The sequence below is a fragment of the Corythoichthys intestinalis genome, chromosome 9 (genome assembly GCF_030265065.1).
Source record: "Corythoichthys intestinalis isolate RoL2023-P3 chromosome 9, ASM3026506v1, whole genome shotgun sequence".
Taxonomy (NCBI): Eukaryota; Metazoa; Chordata; class Actinopteri; order Syngnathiformes; family Syngnathidae; genus Corythoichthys; species Corythoichthys intestinalis.
In genome coordinates, this window is record NC_080403.1 from 44,083,580 (window position 1) to 44,100,240 (window position 16,661).

The window sequence follows — 16,661 nt, forward strand, 5'->3', positions numbered from 1 at the left end:
CCGATTCACAAATACAATTCGAATGTTTGCAAACAATAATTCATGATGAGTGCACGCACAACATAAAAAAACACACGTAAAACTCACGGATATATTTGTGGATTACAAAAGCACATGTGAAACTCACGAATATATTTGTGGATCTCGAAAATACATGTGAAAATCTTGGATATATTTGTGCATCTACAAAAAATATGTGTGAATCGCGGATGTATTTGTGAGAATATTTTTGAGACAAATCTCTCCCCATAAAAGAACGCCTGTGTCCACTCGCCTTTATAACAGATATATCTCTGTGCATATCTTACCCAAAATACAACAAGAGACACATAATTGCCACTAAAAGAAAGCAAACTTACCGAAATATGTGTGGAGCACAAAGCAACAGCATAAACGTCTCACAACTACTAATTCTCCCACTATTAGAAGGAATAACATTAGTATGGAACGGCGCTGCGCTGCCCCCAAGCGGCCGGTGGCATTCTCTTCACTCTTAATGTCCATAAACGGCGTCATTGAAATCTGTTTGAGGCAATGCGAGAGCGGCTCATTCAGTGCATGCGTTAATTGCGTCAAATATTTTAACGTGATTAATTTTTAAAATTAATTAACGCCCGTTAACGCGATAATTTTGACAGCCCTATTATATTTATTTAACTTTTTCAATCCTGCTCCATGTAAATGAGTGACAACTGGCCAGAGTCCAGGATTGAGGAAGACGGCAGATGTGACGTCAGAGAATGAGATCATCCTCACTATACAGCCATGCTATTGTATGCAAAAAAACTGCAGATTCAGCTGATTTTGCGGCTAAATTTGTTGTTTGTTTTTTTGGCATCATGCCAGCCTAATGTGCTGCAGGCTTTTTTTGCACCACCAGGGAGGGTGGTGTGAGCCATAGATTCCACCATCAGTTCACAAGACAGCACCCACAGACACTGCCCCACGCCGTCCCGTAGGGGGCCGACCCAGGCAGAACGTTGAGTTGGCCTTCACTGTGATAAACTCAAACACACTCACGGTGTTCTAACGCCGGATTTAGGTGGAAATGGGATAAAAGTTTTACTGCATACAAGCAGGCAGGAGTGTCTCGAGTGATTTGGTCGAGGATTCAAGGTAATTATTATATTAAATAGCACCATGCATGCACTTTGAAACGTGAAAAAAAAAAAAAAAAAATGGATAAAATTTGTTTAACTTTGGCTTGGAATATTTACATAAAATGAATGATAACTGCCCGTTTTTTTTTTTGCTTTAAACCAAGAGTCTAGACTGTTTTACGTTCATTTCCATAGAAATTCCGTGATTTAAGCATTTATTTACAAGAATTTTCAACTTAAAAAGCTCTTTGTTTCGTGACGGCTGCCATGTTGGATTACACAATACCATAACTTTTGCTTGAAATATTTACGTGAAATGAACGATTACTGCCCGTTTTTTTTTGCTTTTAACCAAGAATCTAGACCAGGGGTGTCCAAACTTTTTGCAAAGGGGGCCAGATTTGGTGCGGTAAAAATGAGGGGGGCCGACCTTGGCTGACGTCCTTTACGTAGAACAATATATTTAGGCAAATTTTAGCAAGCCATTCAGTGTGTCACATTTGCTTTATTATTTTTTAAATTGAATAATTTCAACAATCTTACAACTGGCCTTTGTGGCGTTCCCTTTCGACTCCCGGGCTCTTGCGAAATACTGCTGCTGTGATATTAAACTAGCTTCAAGTTGCTTCAATTTCTCGCTGCGAATCTTCCCTGTAATCTTGCCGTACATGTCAGCGTGTCTTGTTTGGTAATACTGGCTAACTTTGAAATCTTTAAAAACAGCGACTGTCTCTTTGCAAATGAGGCAGACACAGTTGTTGCGTATTTTAGTGAATAACTAGTCCAATTTCCCCCTATCCTCGAAGCGTCAGCCGTCACAGTCAACTTTGTTTTGTTTTTTGTTGATTGTCCCCATTTTAGAAAATGGAAGTAATGGGTCACACGGGGTAATGTTGCTTAGCCCTTCAATACCTGCAACATGAAGCAATTATCAGAGAATCCCAAAATTTGAAAAATAAGGTCCTAATGAAACCATTTTTTTCAAATTTGTAATAAGTCAAAATGAATATGTGTAATAAGCGCTCTAATATCTATAACCCATGCTAAATCATGTTTTTTTTCCTCATAGAACCTGCAAATGCATGTGTTGACTTGTATCCATCGTTTTTTTGTTTTGTTTTTGTTTTCCAAAAAGAAATGTCAAAATTCTAAATTAGTCTCAAAATCATGAAATTTTAGGTGTATCAAATATGATACATTTGGCAATAAAGGGTTAAAGTGCTGCTGCCTTTTAGTGGGTAAATGAGGAGCAGCATTTCGTGTGTAAGCTACTTCATATGCTGGTTGCAGTACTTCTGACCAATTTATTAATTCTGTGTGCGGGCCAGACGTTATTGATTTTATGACAGAGGCTGGGGGCCGGATGAAATTTGACCAGGGGCCGCATTTGGCCCCCGGGCCGGACTTTGGACATATCTGATCTAGACTGTTATACATTCATATTGAAGGAATCTGACTTATTAGCCAGATCGGCCAGCCGAACCGCTGGAACCGCACTGCTGCAGCTCCAATGACCCGGGCCGACGGAACTCCGACAACCCGCCCAAAAGGCCAAACTCCGCGCATTCACTTTAGTCTTAACCCCTTGTACTGACTCCATTTTGAAAGCTGGAAAAAGGCTTCGAAAAACAGGTTGACAATTTATTCAGGTCGACAATGATCAAACAGCAAGACAAAACAGAGAGTCGTTGAGCTATCTAACTTGGAGTTATTTTTGTTCTCGGGTGTTCTATGTAGTAGGACAGGGTATCTTTGCCCCACCGGAGAGATGATGACGGCAATGATGATGGCAGCGTCTTTTTCATCGCTTATCAGACCAGGGCTGATAAGCCAGTCTGCTTCACTGTGTTGAACTGCGGGACGGAGTTTTCCCTTCCATCCCATGGCTTGTGATAACTCAGTGCTGACCTGTTTGTGAGGTGTGCGTCGGTTTTAATCTTGCCCCCTCAGCTGTACGGTGTCACCACATTGTTGATATCCATCTTTTTCTTCTGGTCAGGGTGAGGTTGTCCTGTAACTGTTAATCATTTGCCTCCACATTCATTCGGCCTTCCATGCATCGAAATATAGTCTGCCTGTTTTTTCCCTAAACTAGGATTATGATTAAGCTTTTATTATATTGAGTATATCAGAATAATACAAACAGACGGTAACTACGAGAAAAGTTACTATCTCCTTCATTATCTGTAGAAATTCTGCGATTTAAGCATTTATTTACAAGAATTTTCACTTTAAAAAACTCTTTGTTTTTGTGTGCTAATGTTTAAAATGTAGGATGATGTTAAAGGCAAGAACACAGCTTTTGACTCCCAATTTTTATTTGTAAAAACAAACACCTGACTTTCTTTCCTCCAAAACCTGGATGTCAGTTTTCCGTCACGGTGTGGTTCTGGCTCTCGTGGTGGCTTTCGTCATGTTGGGGGTTGTCCAGGCTCTTGTCGTCCTCCGACGACGATGGACGCTCTTCCGCTACACATAGGATCTACGTTTACTTGCGAAAAGACACAGCAACCCTCATGGCATTCAAAAGTAGTCTTTTTTGTCAATCTTTTCCTTGCTAACTTCTTTCCTTTCTGTAATATCTTTGTCATGCTTCCCTTGGCTCAAACCTTCTCTTAGCTTAACTCTCCTTCATTTACTCCCTTTTCCGCCTCTCCCTTCTTCTATCCTTTTTTCCTTCCTTCCTTCCTTACTTACTTAACCTGCTTCCTCCATCCATCCCTCCCACCTTATTTCCTTCTTTTCTACCTGCCTTCCACCCTCCTCCCATTCTTCCTCCCTTCCCTCCTTCCTCCATGTCAGCCTCTTTCCTTCCTTCCATTCCTCCTTCCGTCCTGCCACCCACTCTCCTTCCTCATCCCACCCTCCTTCTTTCCTTCCTCCTTCCGTGCAACCCTCTTTTCTTCCTTTCTTCCCTGCTTCCTCCATGCCAGACTCTTTCCTTCCATCCATCCATCCCTCCTACCTTCGTTCCTTCCTTCCTCAGTGCCACCTTCTTTCCTTCCTTATTTCCCTGCTTCCTCCATGCCAGACTCTTTCCTTCCTTCCAACCCTCCTTCCTCTGTACCACCATCCATCCTACCTTCCTTCCTTCCTTACCTACTTCCTTCATTCTCCCAAGTCTTCCTTTCTTTGCGCCACCCTCTCACCCTCTTTTGTTCCTCCCTCCCACCCTACTTACTTTATCCTCCCAGTCTTTAATTCTTCCTACTAACCTCTCTCCTTCCTTCGTCCCTACCCTCCTTCCTCTGTGCCACTCTCTTTCTTTCCTTCCTTCCTTCCTTCCCTGAAGTTCCTTCTTTCTTCCATCTATCCCTCCCACCTTGTTTCCTTCTTTCCTCAATCAACCTCCTTTCTTCTTTCCCTCCTTCCTTTGTGCCAGCCTCTTTCCTTCCTCCATTCCATCCCTTCCTCCTTCCGACCCTCTTTCTTTCTAACCTCCAACCTTCTTTCCTTCCTTCCTTCCTTCCTTCCTATCTCCCTCCAACCCCCCTTCCTTCCACTCTTTTCTTTCTGTCTGCACCCTCATTCCTTCCTTCCTCCGTGCCACCCTTTCCTTCCTTTATACATTCCTTCCTTCCTTCCTTCATGCCACCTTTTCCCCTTTCTTCCATCCCTCCTTCCATTCTCCCTCCCTTCCTTTTCCCCTTTCTTCCATCCCTCCTTCCATCCTCCCTTCCTTCCTTCCATCCCTTTCCATACTCCCTTCCTTCCTTCCTTTATAAGTTCCTTCTTTCTTCCATCTATCCCTCCCACCTTGTTTCCTTCTTTCCTCAATCAACCCCCTTTCTTTCCCTCCTTCCTCCATTCCATCCCTTCCTCCTTCCGACCCTCTTTCTTTCTAACCTCCAACCTTCTTTCCTTCCTTCCTTCCTGCCTACCTCCCTCCCACCCACCCCCCTTCCTTCCTTCCTTCCTTCATGCCACCTTTTCCCCTTTCTTCCATCCCTCCTTCCATCCTCCCTCCCTACCTCCCTCCCTCCCTTTTCCTCTTTCTTCCATCCCTCCTTCCATCCTCCCTTCCATCCTTCCTTTATAAGTTCCTTCTTTCCTCCATCTATCCCTCCCACCTTGTTTCCTTCTTTCCTCAACCAACCTCCTTCCTTCTTTCCCTCCTTCCGTCGTGCCACCCTCTTTTCTTCCTTCCTGCCTACCTCCCTCCCACCCCCCCTTCCTTCCTTCCTTCCTTCATGCCACCTTTTCCCCTTTCTTCCATCCCTCCTTCCATCCTCCCTCCCTACCTCCCTCCCTTTTCCTCTTTCTTCCATCCCTCCTTCCATCCTCCCTTCCATCCTTCCTTTATAAGTTCCTTCTTTCCTCCATCTATCCCTCCCACCTTGTTTCCTTCTTTCCTCAACCAACCTCCTTCCTTCTTTCCCTCCTTCCGTCGTGCCACCCTCTTTCCTTCCTTCCTTCATTCCATCCCTTCCTCCTTCCGACCCTCTTTCTTTCTAACCAACCTCCAACCTTCTTTCCTTCCTTCCTTCCTACATCCCTCCCACCCCCCTTCCTTCCACTCTTTTCTTTCTGTCTGCCACCCTCTTTCCTTTCTTCCTCCGTGCCACCCTTTTTCCTTCCTTCATACAGTACATTCCTTCCTTCCTTCCTTCTTCCATGCCACCTTTTCCCCTTTCTTCCATCCCTCCTTCCTTCCTTCACACATCCCTCTCTCCCTCTTTCCTTCCTTCCTCCCTCTCACCTTCCTTACTTGCTCCCACCCTCCCCGTACACCTCCCTTCATAAACGGAGTTTGGGGGGGCAGGCCCCCCGTTTTGGCCGAAAAGTGTCATTGCATGTAATTGACTTTCCTATATATATATACATAAAAAGTATGAAGCAATAGAGCAAACAACAAAAATGAATGAAATGAACAAAAAAAGATATTTTTATAATGGGTCAAAATTATTTTTCGAACAGATCATGAGACTAGCACCTTAGACGGTCATTTGCTTTGCATATAATTTTTTTTTAAAAATAGGGAAGGGCAATTTTATTTTTGAAATTATATTTTTTCTTTGTTTGAAATGTTTTTTTTTTGATTGAAGCAACTTTTTGGGGGATTGAATGATTTAGACACAAATGTCTTACCCATAATATGGCCCAAACACAAAAAGGGTTGCTAAAATCAAAGAAAACTTTTTAAATTGAAATGTAAGTGTTCGAATGCAAATATTTTAGTCTCAAATATTTTTTCGTATTCAAAAACTTTTTTTCTATGATGAATTTTTTTCTTTTTTTTTGATTGAAGTGATTTTTTGTTTTGAAAATGTATATTTTTTGTTTGAAGCAACTTTTTTTTTTTAATTGAATGATAAAGACACAAATGTCCTAGCCAAAATATGGCCCAAACGCAAAACATTACGACAATCAAAAAAGTTGCTTCAATCAAAAAAAACAAAAAACAAAAAACAAAATCAAAGAAAAATTGCTTTTAAATGCATTTTTTGGGAGTTTCAAATATATTTTTACATCCAAACACATTTTTTAAAATCATATAATGAACACACAAATCTACCTCCATATAGCTCCACCTGGGGGATAAAATTTTTGACTGGGGTAACAACATTGGCACGACACCGGCAGGCGTACCATATTCAATGGATGACGATCTTGGCGAATAGTATAGCTGTCCTAAGCAGCCTGATTTAGAATTCCCCTCAAGAATGATGGGAAACAAAAAAAAAAAACGCTGATTTTCAACTTATTATTAAGTCGTGCCCCCCCGGCCCAAAAGTCAAACTCCGCCTATGCCTCCCTTCCTTCCTCCCTCCTACCATCAGGCATTCATCACCTGTGCGCGCCTTCACGATGCGCTCCAGACGTCCCAGCAGCGTGTCGACGTTTTCTTTGATTTCAGTCAGCTGAGACCTGACAACCTCAAGTTGAACTCCTTTTCCTGCACACACACAAATGTCTCACGATTGGTCGGACTGCCTCATCGGATAAAAGTGACAGGGCCACCTGTGCCTTTGCCGCAGATGATGCCGTGCGGTGGTCTCCGGACAATAGGGGACGCCCCTTGCGGCCACTCGAAGGACGCCGGATGGGCGCCGGGTTGCCACGTCCGACTTTGGAAATCAAATAAACTGGACACAAGTGACTTCACATAATGAATTATTATGTCATCACACTACATGAAATAAAAACATTGGACTATTGTAGTATAAATTTTTTTTTTTTAAATTAATAATATGATCGATTATCCATAGGCTGATCTACTATTCAGGCGAAGTAGGCGATCGCCTTAGGCCCCCAACCAGTAGGGGGCCCCCATCCAGCTGCCCTTGCTCCAACGAGCAACGGCTTGGACCACCGGAGCCAGCAGCACCCCCAACTATTCATCATGTATAATTATGTTAGCATACCAAACAAACAAATAACAAAACAAAAAAGAAAGCCATTTGAATGCTGCATTTATATTCTCTCCCCCACCTCCCACACACACACTACAATGGACTTTTCCACAATGACTGAGTATCAGTCGCTTAGCTTCATTTAGCGCCGTTTAGCTTCGCTTAGCTCCGTTTAGCATCACTTCGCTCCGCTTAGCTGTTCGTTAGCTTCACTTAGCTCTCCCGCGTTTTTCCCGCCACTAAAGCTCGCTATTTTTACAGCTCACGTGCTACTTTGCACGTCGGCAATCATTTATTTCGAACACACGAGCAAACGTGCTCTCCATGAGAGCCAAAGTGCTGTGAGGGAGAAGTTGAGAACAGGCCGCTAATGCCTCTTTTAACTTTCTTCTTCTTCAATTTGAACATAAAATACCAGCAGCACACCCTGTGGTGAAACAATGCAGTACAGTTCCAATCAGTCACACAATAACATTGAACAGCCGGTTAACAGCATTTGCTAACGAAAAAAAAAAAAATCTATTAGTGACACCACAAGCAATGACGAAGAATGTTTTTTACGGAGTGTAAAGCTTTCAGTTAGCGGTTTAGCGAACGTACCTTCGGTGAACATTTCAAAATAAAAGCACATCATGTTCGTGATATAAATAACGATTTCTGGAGTTAATCCCACATACTTCAGAATTAATATTATAATATGCAGAGTAAATACTACAGAATACAGATTCTACACTAAGAATAGCTTTCAAATGACACTCTTTATGACAAATATGATTGGGAATGAATAATTATTATAATTATTATACTACTATTATGTATAGTAGTCATAAGCGGATTTTAAGGGGGGGGGGGCAGGGGGGCCAGGCCCCCTGGTAGCCGAAAAGTGTCATTGCATGTAATTGACTTTCCTATATATATACTGTATGTATAAAAGTTGTAAAGCAATGAAACTGCAACAAAAAATGAATGAAATGAACAAAAAAACATTTTTATAATGGATCGAAATTATTTTCGAGCACCTTAGACAGTCATTTGCTTTGCATATAATTAAAAAAAAAAAAAAGATATATAGACAGTATATATTAGAGAATTTTTTTTTTTTTTTTTTTTTAATTTTTTTCTTTGACTGATAATTTTTTTTTTGATTGAAGAAACTTTTTGGGGGATTGAATGATTTAGACACAAATGTCCTAATCATAATATGGCCCAAACACATAAAGGATTGCTTCAATCAAAGAAAACTTTTTTCAATGAAAAATTAAGTGTTCAAATTGCAAAATTTTCCATCTCAAATACTTTTTCGTACTCAAAAACTTTTTCCTATGATTGAAAATTTTCCTTCTTTGATTTAAGTGATTTTTCTTTTTAAAAATCTATTTTTTAAGCAACTTATTTTTTGATTGAATAATAGAGAAAAATGTCCTAGCCAAAATGTGACCCAAACACAAATCAACATTACTTCAATCAAAAAAGTTGCTTCAATCCCCCCCAAATAACGACTTTAAAAAAAAAATAATTAAAAATGAATCAAAGAAAAATAGCTTTCACATGCAGTTTTTTTGAGTTTCAAATTTATTTTTGCATTCAAACACTTTTTTTTTTTTTTTTTTTTTTTTTTTTTTAATGGAGCGACTTTTTTTGGTTGAAAATATATTTTTATTTTATTTGAAGCAACTTTGTTTTTGTTTTTTTAATTGAAGTAACTTTTTTTTTGGATTGAATAATAAAGACACAAATCTACCACCATATGGCTCCGCCCAGGGGATATAATTTTTGACTGGGGTAACTACATTGGCACGACACCGGCGGGCGTACCAAATTCAATGGATGACGATCTTAGCTTAAAGTATTGCCTAAGCAGCCTTATTTAGAATTCCCCTCAAGAATGATGGGAAACAAAAAATGTTCATTGTCAACTTGTTATTATAAATATTCTTGTAAGTTAATTTTACTGCTGACACTGCGTTTTGGGGTCATCAAAATGTTGTGCCCCCCCTGCCCCAAAAGTCAAACTCAGCCTATGATAGTAGTACACTATAATAATAACGCAAGATTTTTTAAAAGAATTGTTTTGAATAATGTTGGAAAGGCAAAGTCAGTGTTCTGAATCTGTTTACTTTCCATTCTTTTGCACTAGTAAATGCTATCAACTAGGGCTGTCAAACGATTAAAAATTTTAATCGAGTTAATTACAGCTTAAAAATTAATTAATCGTAATTAATCGCGATTAATCGCAATTCAAACCATCTCTAAAATATGCCATATTTTTATGTAAATTATTGTTGGAATGGAAAGATAAGACACACAACGGATATATACATACAACATACTGTACATCAGTACTGTATTTGTTTATTGTAACAATAAATCCACAAATGGCATTATTAACATTCTTTCTGTTAAAGTGATCCACGGATAGAAAGACTTGTAGTTCTTAAACGATAAATGTTATAGTTACAAGTTATAGTAATTTTATATTAAAACCCCTCTTCATGTTTTCATTTTAATAAAATTTGTAAAATTTTCAATCAAAAGTAGAGTTAATATAATAAGAAGAAGAATAAAAATAACAATAATAAAAATAGAGTGAAAAGTTTTACGTCTATTTTGCATAGCTAAATTGATATGGAATGCCAGTTTATTTAGCATTGTTGTTTAACTGTGTGTCAGAATAGGGCCTCATTACTATAGACTGAAGTGCTTTTCTTTTTGAGAACATTATTTTTTTTGAGAGAGAGATAGGAATATTATTTTTGTTGTGCTTTCACTAAGCGATACTTATGTTTGTTGTGAAGGAGAAACTTATGCCAATAAACTGCACGCCTGTGTCCACTCGCCTTTACTGTATAACATATACAGTGGGGAGAACAAGTATTTGATACACTGCCAAAACCCATTGGCAGTGTATCAAATACTTGTTCTCCCCACTGTACCTGTACATATCTTACCCAAAATAAAACAAGAGACACATAATTGCCACTAAAAGAAAGAAAACTTACCGAAATATGTGTGGAGCACAAATAGCAATTTGCATTGCATTGTGAATACAGCATAAATGTCTCACAACTACTAATTCTCCCACGTTTAGAAGACATGAGTATGGAACGGCGCTGCCCCCAAGCGGCCGGTGGCATTCTCTTCACTCTTAATGTCAATAAACGGCCTCATTGTAATGTTTGAGGCAATATGCCAGCGGGTGCGTTAATTGCGTCAAATATTTTAACGTGATTAATTAAAAAAATTAATTAACGCCCGTTAACGCGATAATTTTGACAGCCCTACTATCAACATTTAACCTCGTTGTTTATTTGTGATTGTTATTTACATGATTATTTGTACTTTAATAAAGAATTAAAGTGTTGCAAAATGTTTTTTTTTGAGTTAATAAAGAGGGCCCCTGGATATGTTCGCCTTAGGCCCCAAAATTGCCAAGTCCGCCACCGCCACTGATTATAACTCAGCTCATATCAAAATGGTTGAAATTTTGGAATGGCCGGAGGGCGTCCTCACTGTGTAGCATGGGACTCTGGCGCTCTCTGCTGGGTTAAAATAACACCTACATCTTGCTCTGTACATATTAGTACGGTATTAACAATGCCAAAGTGTAAAGTGGAAGTGTTCCTTCACTCACGTGCAGAACAAGTGTTGTCGGAGGTGGCGGGTATCCACGTGTTGGAGGGAAGCCCACGCAGAAGCCGCGGATTGATTGGTGCCTTTGTCGCCGTTGCCCGCCATGCTCACGTCTGCCGCAGAAAAAAAGTGACAACCAAAAATAAACTTACGTATTTTTTAAAATTACAAATAGATTTCAAACAAAACATTAGAATAAAATAAGAAAATAAAGTATGTACATGTTTGGGGAAAAAACAACTTTAAAATACAATACAATGGAATATTATGACAAAGATTGAAAAATAAATATTCTTCGAATTTAAAATGACAGCAAAAAATGCTTGGAAAAAAAAATAGCAATAAAAAAGTTAAATAAATGTTTTTAAATGACAAATTCTATGTAATTAAAAAAAATTCAAATGATATATGACGAATAATAAATAATAATAAGAAACTAGTAAAAATAAAAAGAAGATGGACAAAAAAAAATACAAAGAAAAATAAAATGCACATAAAAACTTTTTTAAATTACAAATTAAATTCAGAGCTTGTAATTAAAAGAAACTAAACATTTAAATCATATGACAACTTTATTTAAGATGAACAAAAAAAATCAATAGAAAAATTAAAACAAAAGTACAATACAAAAAATGACATTTATCAATAAAAAGTAAATCATTTTAAATTACAAATTCAATCCAAACTCATGAAAAAGAAACAAACTGAAAATTGAAATGATATATGACAGATGCATGACAAAATATATAACACTGAATAAACACCAAAAAAAATCATAAAATAAACAATACATAGAAAATTGAAAATAAATGTTCAGTGAAATATCCATTATAAAAAATACAATTAATGAAATTATTATTTTTTTTAAATAGAATGAAAAATGAAAACTGTGTGAAAAAAACTGAAAAATGTGTGAAACACACATATATACTAAAAATAGATTTAACAGATAAATAGATAAAAGATTTAACACTAGAACTACCAAGGGTCAGGGGCGGACTGGGACTAAAAAGCAGCCCTGGACTTTGACTCAGCCCAGCCCACAAGATACGCTATACGAAGGGAAACAGACCCCGTAGGGGTGTCCGGGGGCATACCGCCAAACCCTCGGGGAGAATTTTTTTTTTTTTTTTTACATTTTATTGTAAAATGCATCAATTTCTTGCACTTTAAGAGAAAATGAAGAAAATATGTCTAGACTGTCACTGTCTGACTTGGGGCGCTCAAAGTACTGCAAGGCTGAACTGGAGTTGGGTTCATTTTCTGTACTAGCTCTATGATAGACCTGAATAAACAAATGAAAATGTATTCTTCAAAGCAAGTTTTATGTATTTGGGCAAATTCCACATTCTGAAACTGTCAATGATTATGATGATGATGACAATAAATTCATTCATTCATTCATTCATGTATGCAATTGATTATAATATATCTCTATATATCTCTGTCTATAAAACGATTTCATTGTTTATGCCATAATTCAGTGGTCTCCAAACTATTCCACATAGAGCCGCAGCGGGCACAGGATTTCATTCCAACAAAACAAGACAACACCTCTGCACCAATCTGGTGTCTTACAATTGTAATCAATTGATTGCAGTCCGGTGCTGCTTGTTTTAGCAGAAACTTCATTGGTTAAACTGTCGGTACTCGATCGGTTGAAAGAAAAACCAGGCCCCGCAGTGGCCCTTGAGGACCGGTTTGGAGACCCCTGCCATAATTAATCTTGCCATACAAATAATAAATTTCAATGAAAATATAAAAAACATTTCAAGACAAATCCTGTATACATAACCTTCATTGGAAAGTATTAACCAGAAAACAAAACGATATATAAATGATTAAAAATATATATCAATTTAACTACCTAAACTTTAAAGTAAAACCATTCATTTTATTAATATGTTGTTATATTTCTTCTGAATTAATATTGCTGCTGCGTGTGCATATGTTGTTTTACAGCTATAATATTTTTTCTTAGGAGAGTGATAGTAGGACGAGCATATTATAACTTGACACGATTGCAAACGGGTACATCGACTAGCTGGCACTAACCCTTTAATTGTCATTTATTTCATTTAAAATGTACCTACCTTGTGGATAACAATTGCCAGTATACCGAGCAAGTGACCCTCTTCATCCCTTTTTACTTGCTCTGCGCTTGTCTGGGGAACTTCCCTCTCGAACTTCCACCAGCTTATCATTACCTCCTCCCTCTATTTTTCTCCCTCCCTGCACCGGCTGCACGTCAGAGCGGCTGCCCCCTCTCACCATCGCCGGGGCTGGGCTGCTGTTACCCAACATGGCCGTTGCAGCCAGACTGCTGCTTGCGAAAATATTTGTCAATTTATGACATTTTAATGCTTTGCTCTCCAGTTTCTTTAATTTTTTTCTTCCTAACCTTCTCCGCGCCACCCTTCTCTTTTCTTTTTTTGCCACCACCACCCATATTGGGCATTAACGCTCGTCGCCATTTTGCTTCCACAAGGAACCAATGAAGGCAACTTTGTGCTTCTTTCGTTCTTCTATCGGACTGGCGATGAACAGCCAGGCGCATTGCTGCCACCTGTCGGATTGGATGCAAACTGTAGATAATCAGAGGCTAGGGGGGACAAAAACTGTGATCTATAATGAATGGCGGCCGCCGGCCGTCCAGGGCACCGGCCGTTCTGTGATCCTCCAGAACCCACAGATTACCAGTCCGCCCCTGCCAAGGGTGCATCAGTTGATTCAAATCATTTTCGTAACCAGAGAAGGATCATCTGACCCTAATCAGCATATCTTTTGTGAGCACTATGCTCCTCATTAGTCATTCCCATTAACACTCGCAAAAGAACAGGATTGGATTGTTCCAATTAGCATCTTGAGTGTTTGCAGGTCAGCGGTGCCTTGGCTGATGGGGGAAGGGTAAACTGGTTTTATTCTAGCTGACCTGTTGTCACTTTCAAGCCCAGAAGACAAGTTATGGTGAAAAAGCCACCATAAAATAGCCCAAACTACTAACAGGATGTGACTTTTTAAAGTGTTTTCTTGTCCCTTCAACTCTTCCAGTTTTATCCTCTGTGTAAACCAAATGGAATATACTGGTCAGGTTTTCCTTCTTTTTTTGTTGGGTTTTTTTTTTTTGTAAACTTCATGCATGGAAGTATACTGTGGACAGACTTACAGTATGTCTCACATATACTGCATGTGTGTGTAAACTATATGGAGACAGAAAGGTGCCATTGGATGGTTGTCTGATCAATGAAGACATTGAGAGCTCATTTTCTCTCCCTCTGCCGAAAAGGCTTGTCCAGTTGAACAAAACAGTTGTTGCTTGTCGGACAGTGGACTGCTCAGTTAGGCAATCAGGCATGCAACCTTTTTTACATCTTCTAAAAGCTGCAGTTTGCCTACAGTACAAGGGACGGTGCTATAAAAAAACAAAACAAAACAAAACATTTTTTATGTGGTGACATATGACACTTCGCCCTTTTCCCATGGCTAGGTTTTGGAGGTTGTTGTCGAAGCAATTTTTCCTTCTGCGCCTTCTTTGCGCCCACACTGAAAAAAATAACTCATTGGATGAACACAAATAAATTTTGGGCAGGATTTATATCCATTAAATTTATGTAGCCCCAACTCAAACTAAGTACCTCCTTGTAATATGATAAAATTGAGTTCGTCAAACTCATTTTTATCAAATACAGCCAAAATAAAATTAGTACTTTAGCTGGCTTCAACTTATTTACATTTGTTTAATTCAAATTAATATAGTCCAAAATATATTTTTTTCATACTTCATTTGACCCTCATATCAAACAGAAGACAAAATCTGGTTAGTGTTTTTATTTCAAACAAAAACGCATCCCAATTTAGTATACCTATCATCAACATGGAACATGGAAAACAATGATGAAAAACAGTCTCTTACGTTTTTTCCTCTATGATGAAGACAGTGCATGACCTATCACATTTAGAAAAGTAATCTGCTGACTTCAAAAGTGGTTCAAACAAAGTAGCACAAGTACTAGTACAACAATAAGTACAATATTTAAAAAGGCTAAGACATGGTATAACCAGCTCCAATTAAACATGAAACCTTAAAGTGCAATATGTAACGCCTGCAAACACATATTAAATATATATGTACAACACACATGTAGAAGTACACAACAGAACCTGAATAACATTCAAATTTATTTGAGTCCAGTCAGCCTATCCATATGCCCTCAATCACAATTCCCACGTCCTCTGGCTCCTCATGTCCATCTCATCTGATTGTGTAAATGACTGTGGTGGCGATGTCCCTTTCTGCATCCTCAGCAGCAGATGACTGAAAACAGAAAACAAATTTAAGTAAAACGCTAAACAACAAACGGAAAATCATATACAAAATATAAATGCACAGTTATATTTAGCCCCACGATGTAATAGATTATGCGAGGTGCAAAAGTGCCAATGCCATTTGTCGCATTCCACAAGTTAGATAAACTCTCCCTCGTGTAGTTTAGCTAGCTAGCAAGCCCGCAATGTCTGACTTCACTAAGGGTGAAATTTGCCTCACGGTCTTTTCACAGCAAGCTTTATAAAATATTATATAATCACGTACTCACCAATGTGTGGGATTACAGCACCTTTGAGCTTCTCTGTAAAGTATAACCCCGCACTCCGCAGCAGCGCCGAAAGAAGTTATCGAACTTGTCGGTGAAAAAGCAAGTCTAGACGGGGATGAACAGAGGCTGAGCGCGCATTGCTTTGCACATGCACAATGGGCAGTCCCAATTCAAATGAAACGCATTCATTTTGAGTTCTGAATGTGAAGATGAAAATATTACGTTGACACTATGAAATGTACATATATTTCGTATTTATTAGATTTGTTTGAGCAAATCAAACACAAATTTAATGTGTTGCATCAAAGAGGGGCTTGGATCAGTTTATGAGTGCACGTGAGGATGAGCCAATTCCTTTGCAAGACCACCAAGAAGTCCACCGTCTCTCTTATATTCAAGATGCTAATTGCAGCTATCCAGAGTTAAACCCCTCCCTTCACACCTAGGCAGCGACTCCACAGAAGTGTGTAGGGGGGGTGGCCTGCTTGATTGCTTCTTTGAGTGGTCTATTGTTTGACAAAGCCCAGCAGTCAGTTTGGTATCGGGGTCAATTGACGCCTTTCTGGTATTTCTTTATAGGCAAAAAAAAAAACAAAAAAAACGGGGCTTCCACTGTTAACCGGCATAAGACTGTCTAAGACCAAATGAACCACCAGAAAGCTTTGAACCAATTGGCTGAAAAGCTTCATTGCTTCAAGAAAGCTTCATTTGGCCATCACTTTGCCCTTGGGGGAGACAGTCAACGTCTGCTGCAACCTACTGTCAACTCTGTTGTCATCCAACATGCCTCCTAACATGCATTGCAGCGCTTGAGACGTAAATAACAATCAAAAATCATGTTCTGTCCTAATTATTTCTTCAGTTACTGTTCTAGTTGTTTCATTAATTGCTAGTTATGGTATATGATAACAGTTTATTTTACAGTGGCGCCATAAGACTGTCATTAGACTCATAATTATGACATGACACTGTCATGAGCATTA

At 38.9% G+C, this 16,661-nt stretch overlaps 1 protein-coding gene across 3 annotated transcripts in view; it reads right to left on the bottom strand.

The window, feature by feature from the left end:
• Positions 1 to 256: 256 nt before the first annotated feature.
• Positions 257 to 16,661, bottom strand: part of raly (RALY heterogeneous nuclear ribonucleoprotein) — a 31,658-nt gene continuing 15,253 nt past the window's right edge. For all 3 annotated transcript variants that reach the window (XM_057847166.1, XM_057847167.1, XM_057847165.1), the window contains 4 exons: positions 11,085 to 11,196; positions 7,062 to 7,186; positions 6,892 to 6,996; positions 257 to 3,569 (listed from right to left, as the gene is read on the bottom strand). In XM_057847166.1, the coding sequence (XP_057703149.1) occupies positions 3,466 to 3,569; positions 6,892 to 6,996; positions 7,062 to 7,186; positions 11,085 to 11,196 (446 nt within the window). In that variant the 3' untranslated portion in view covers positions 257 to 3,465. The remainder of the gene's footprint in view (positions 3,570 to 6,891; positions 6,997 to 7,061; positions 7,187 to 11,084; positions 11,197 to 16,661) is intronic.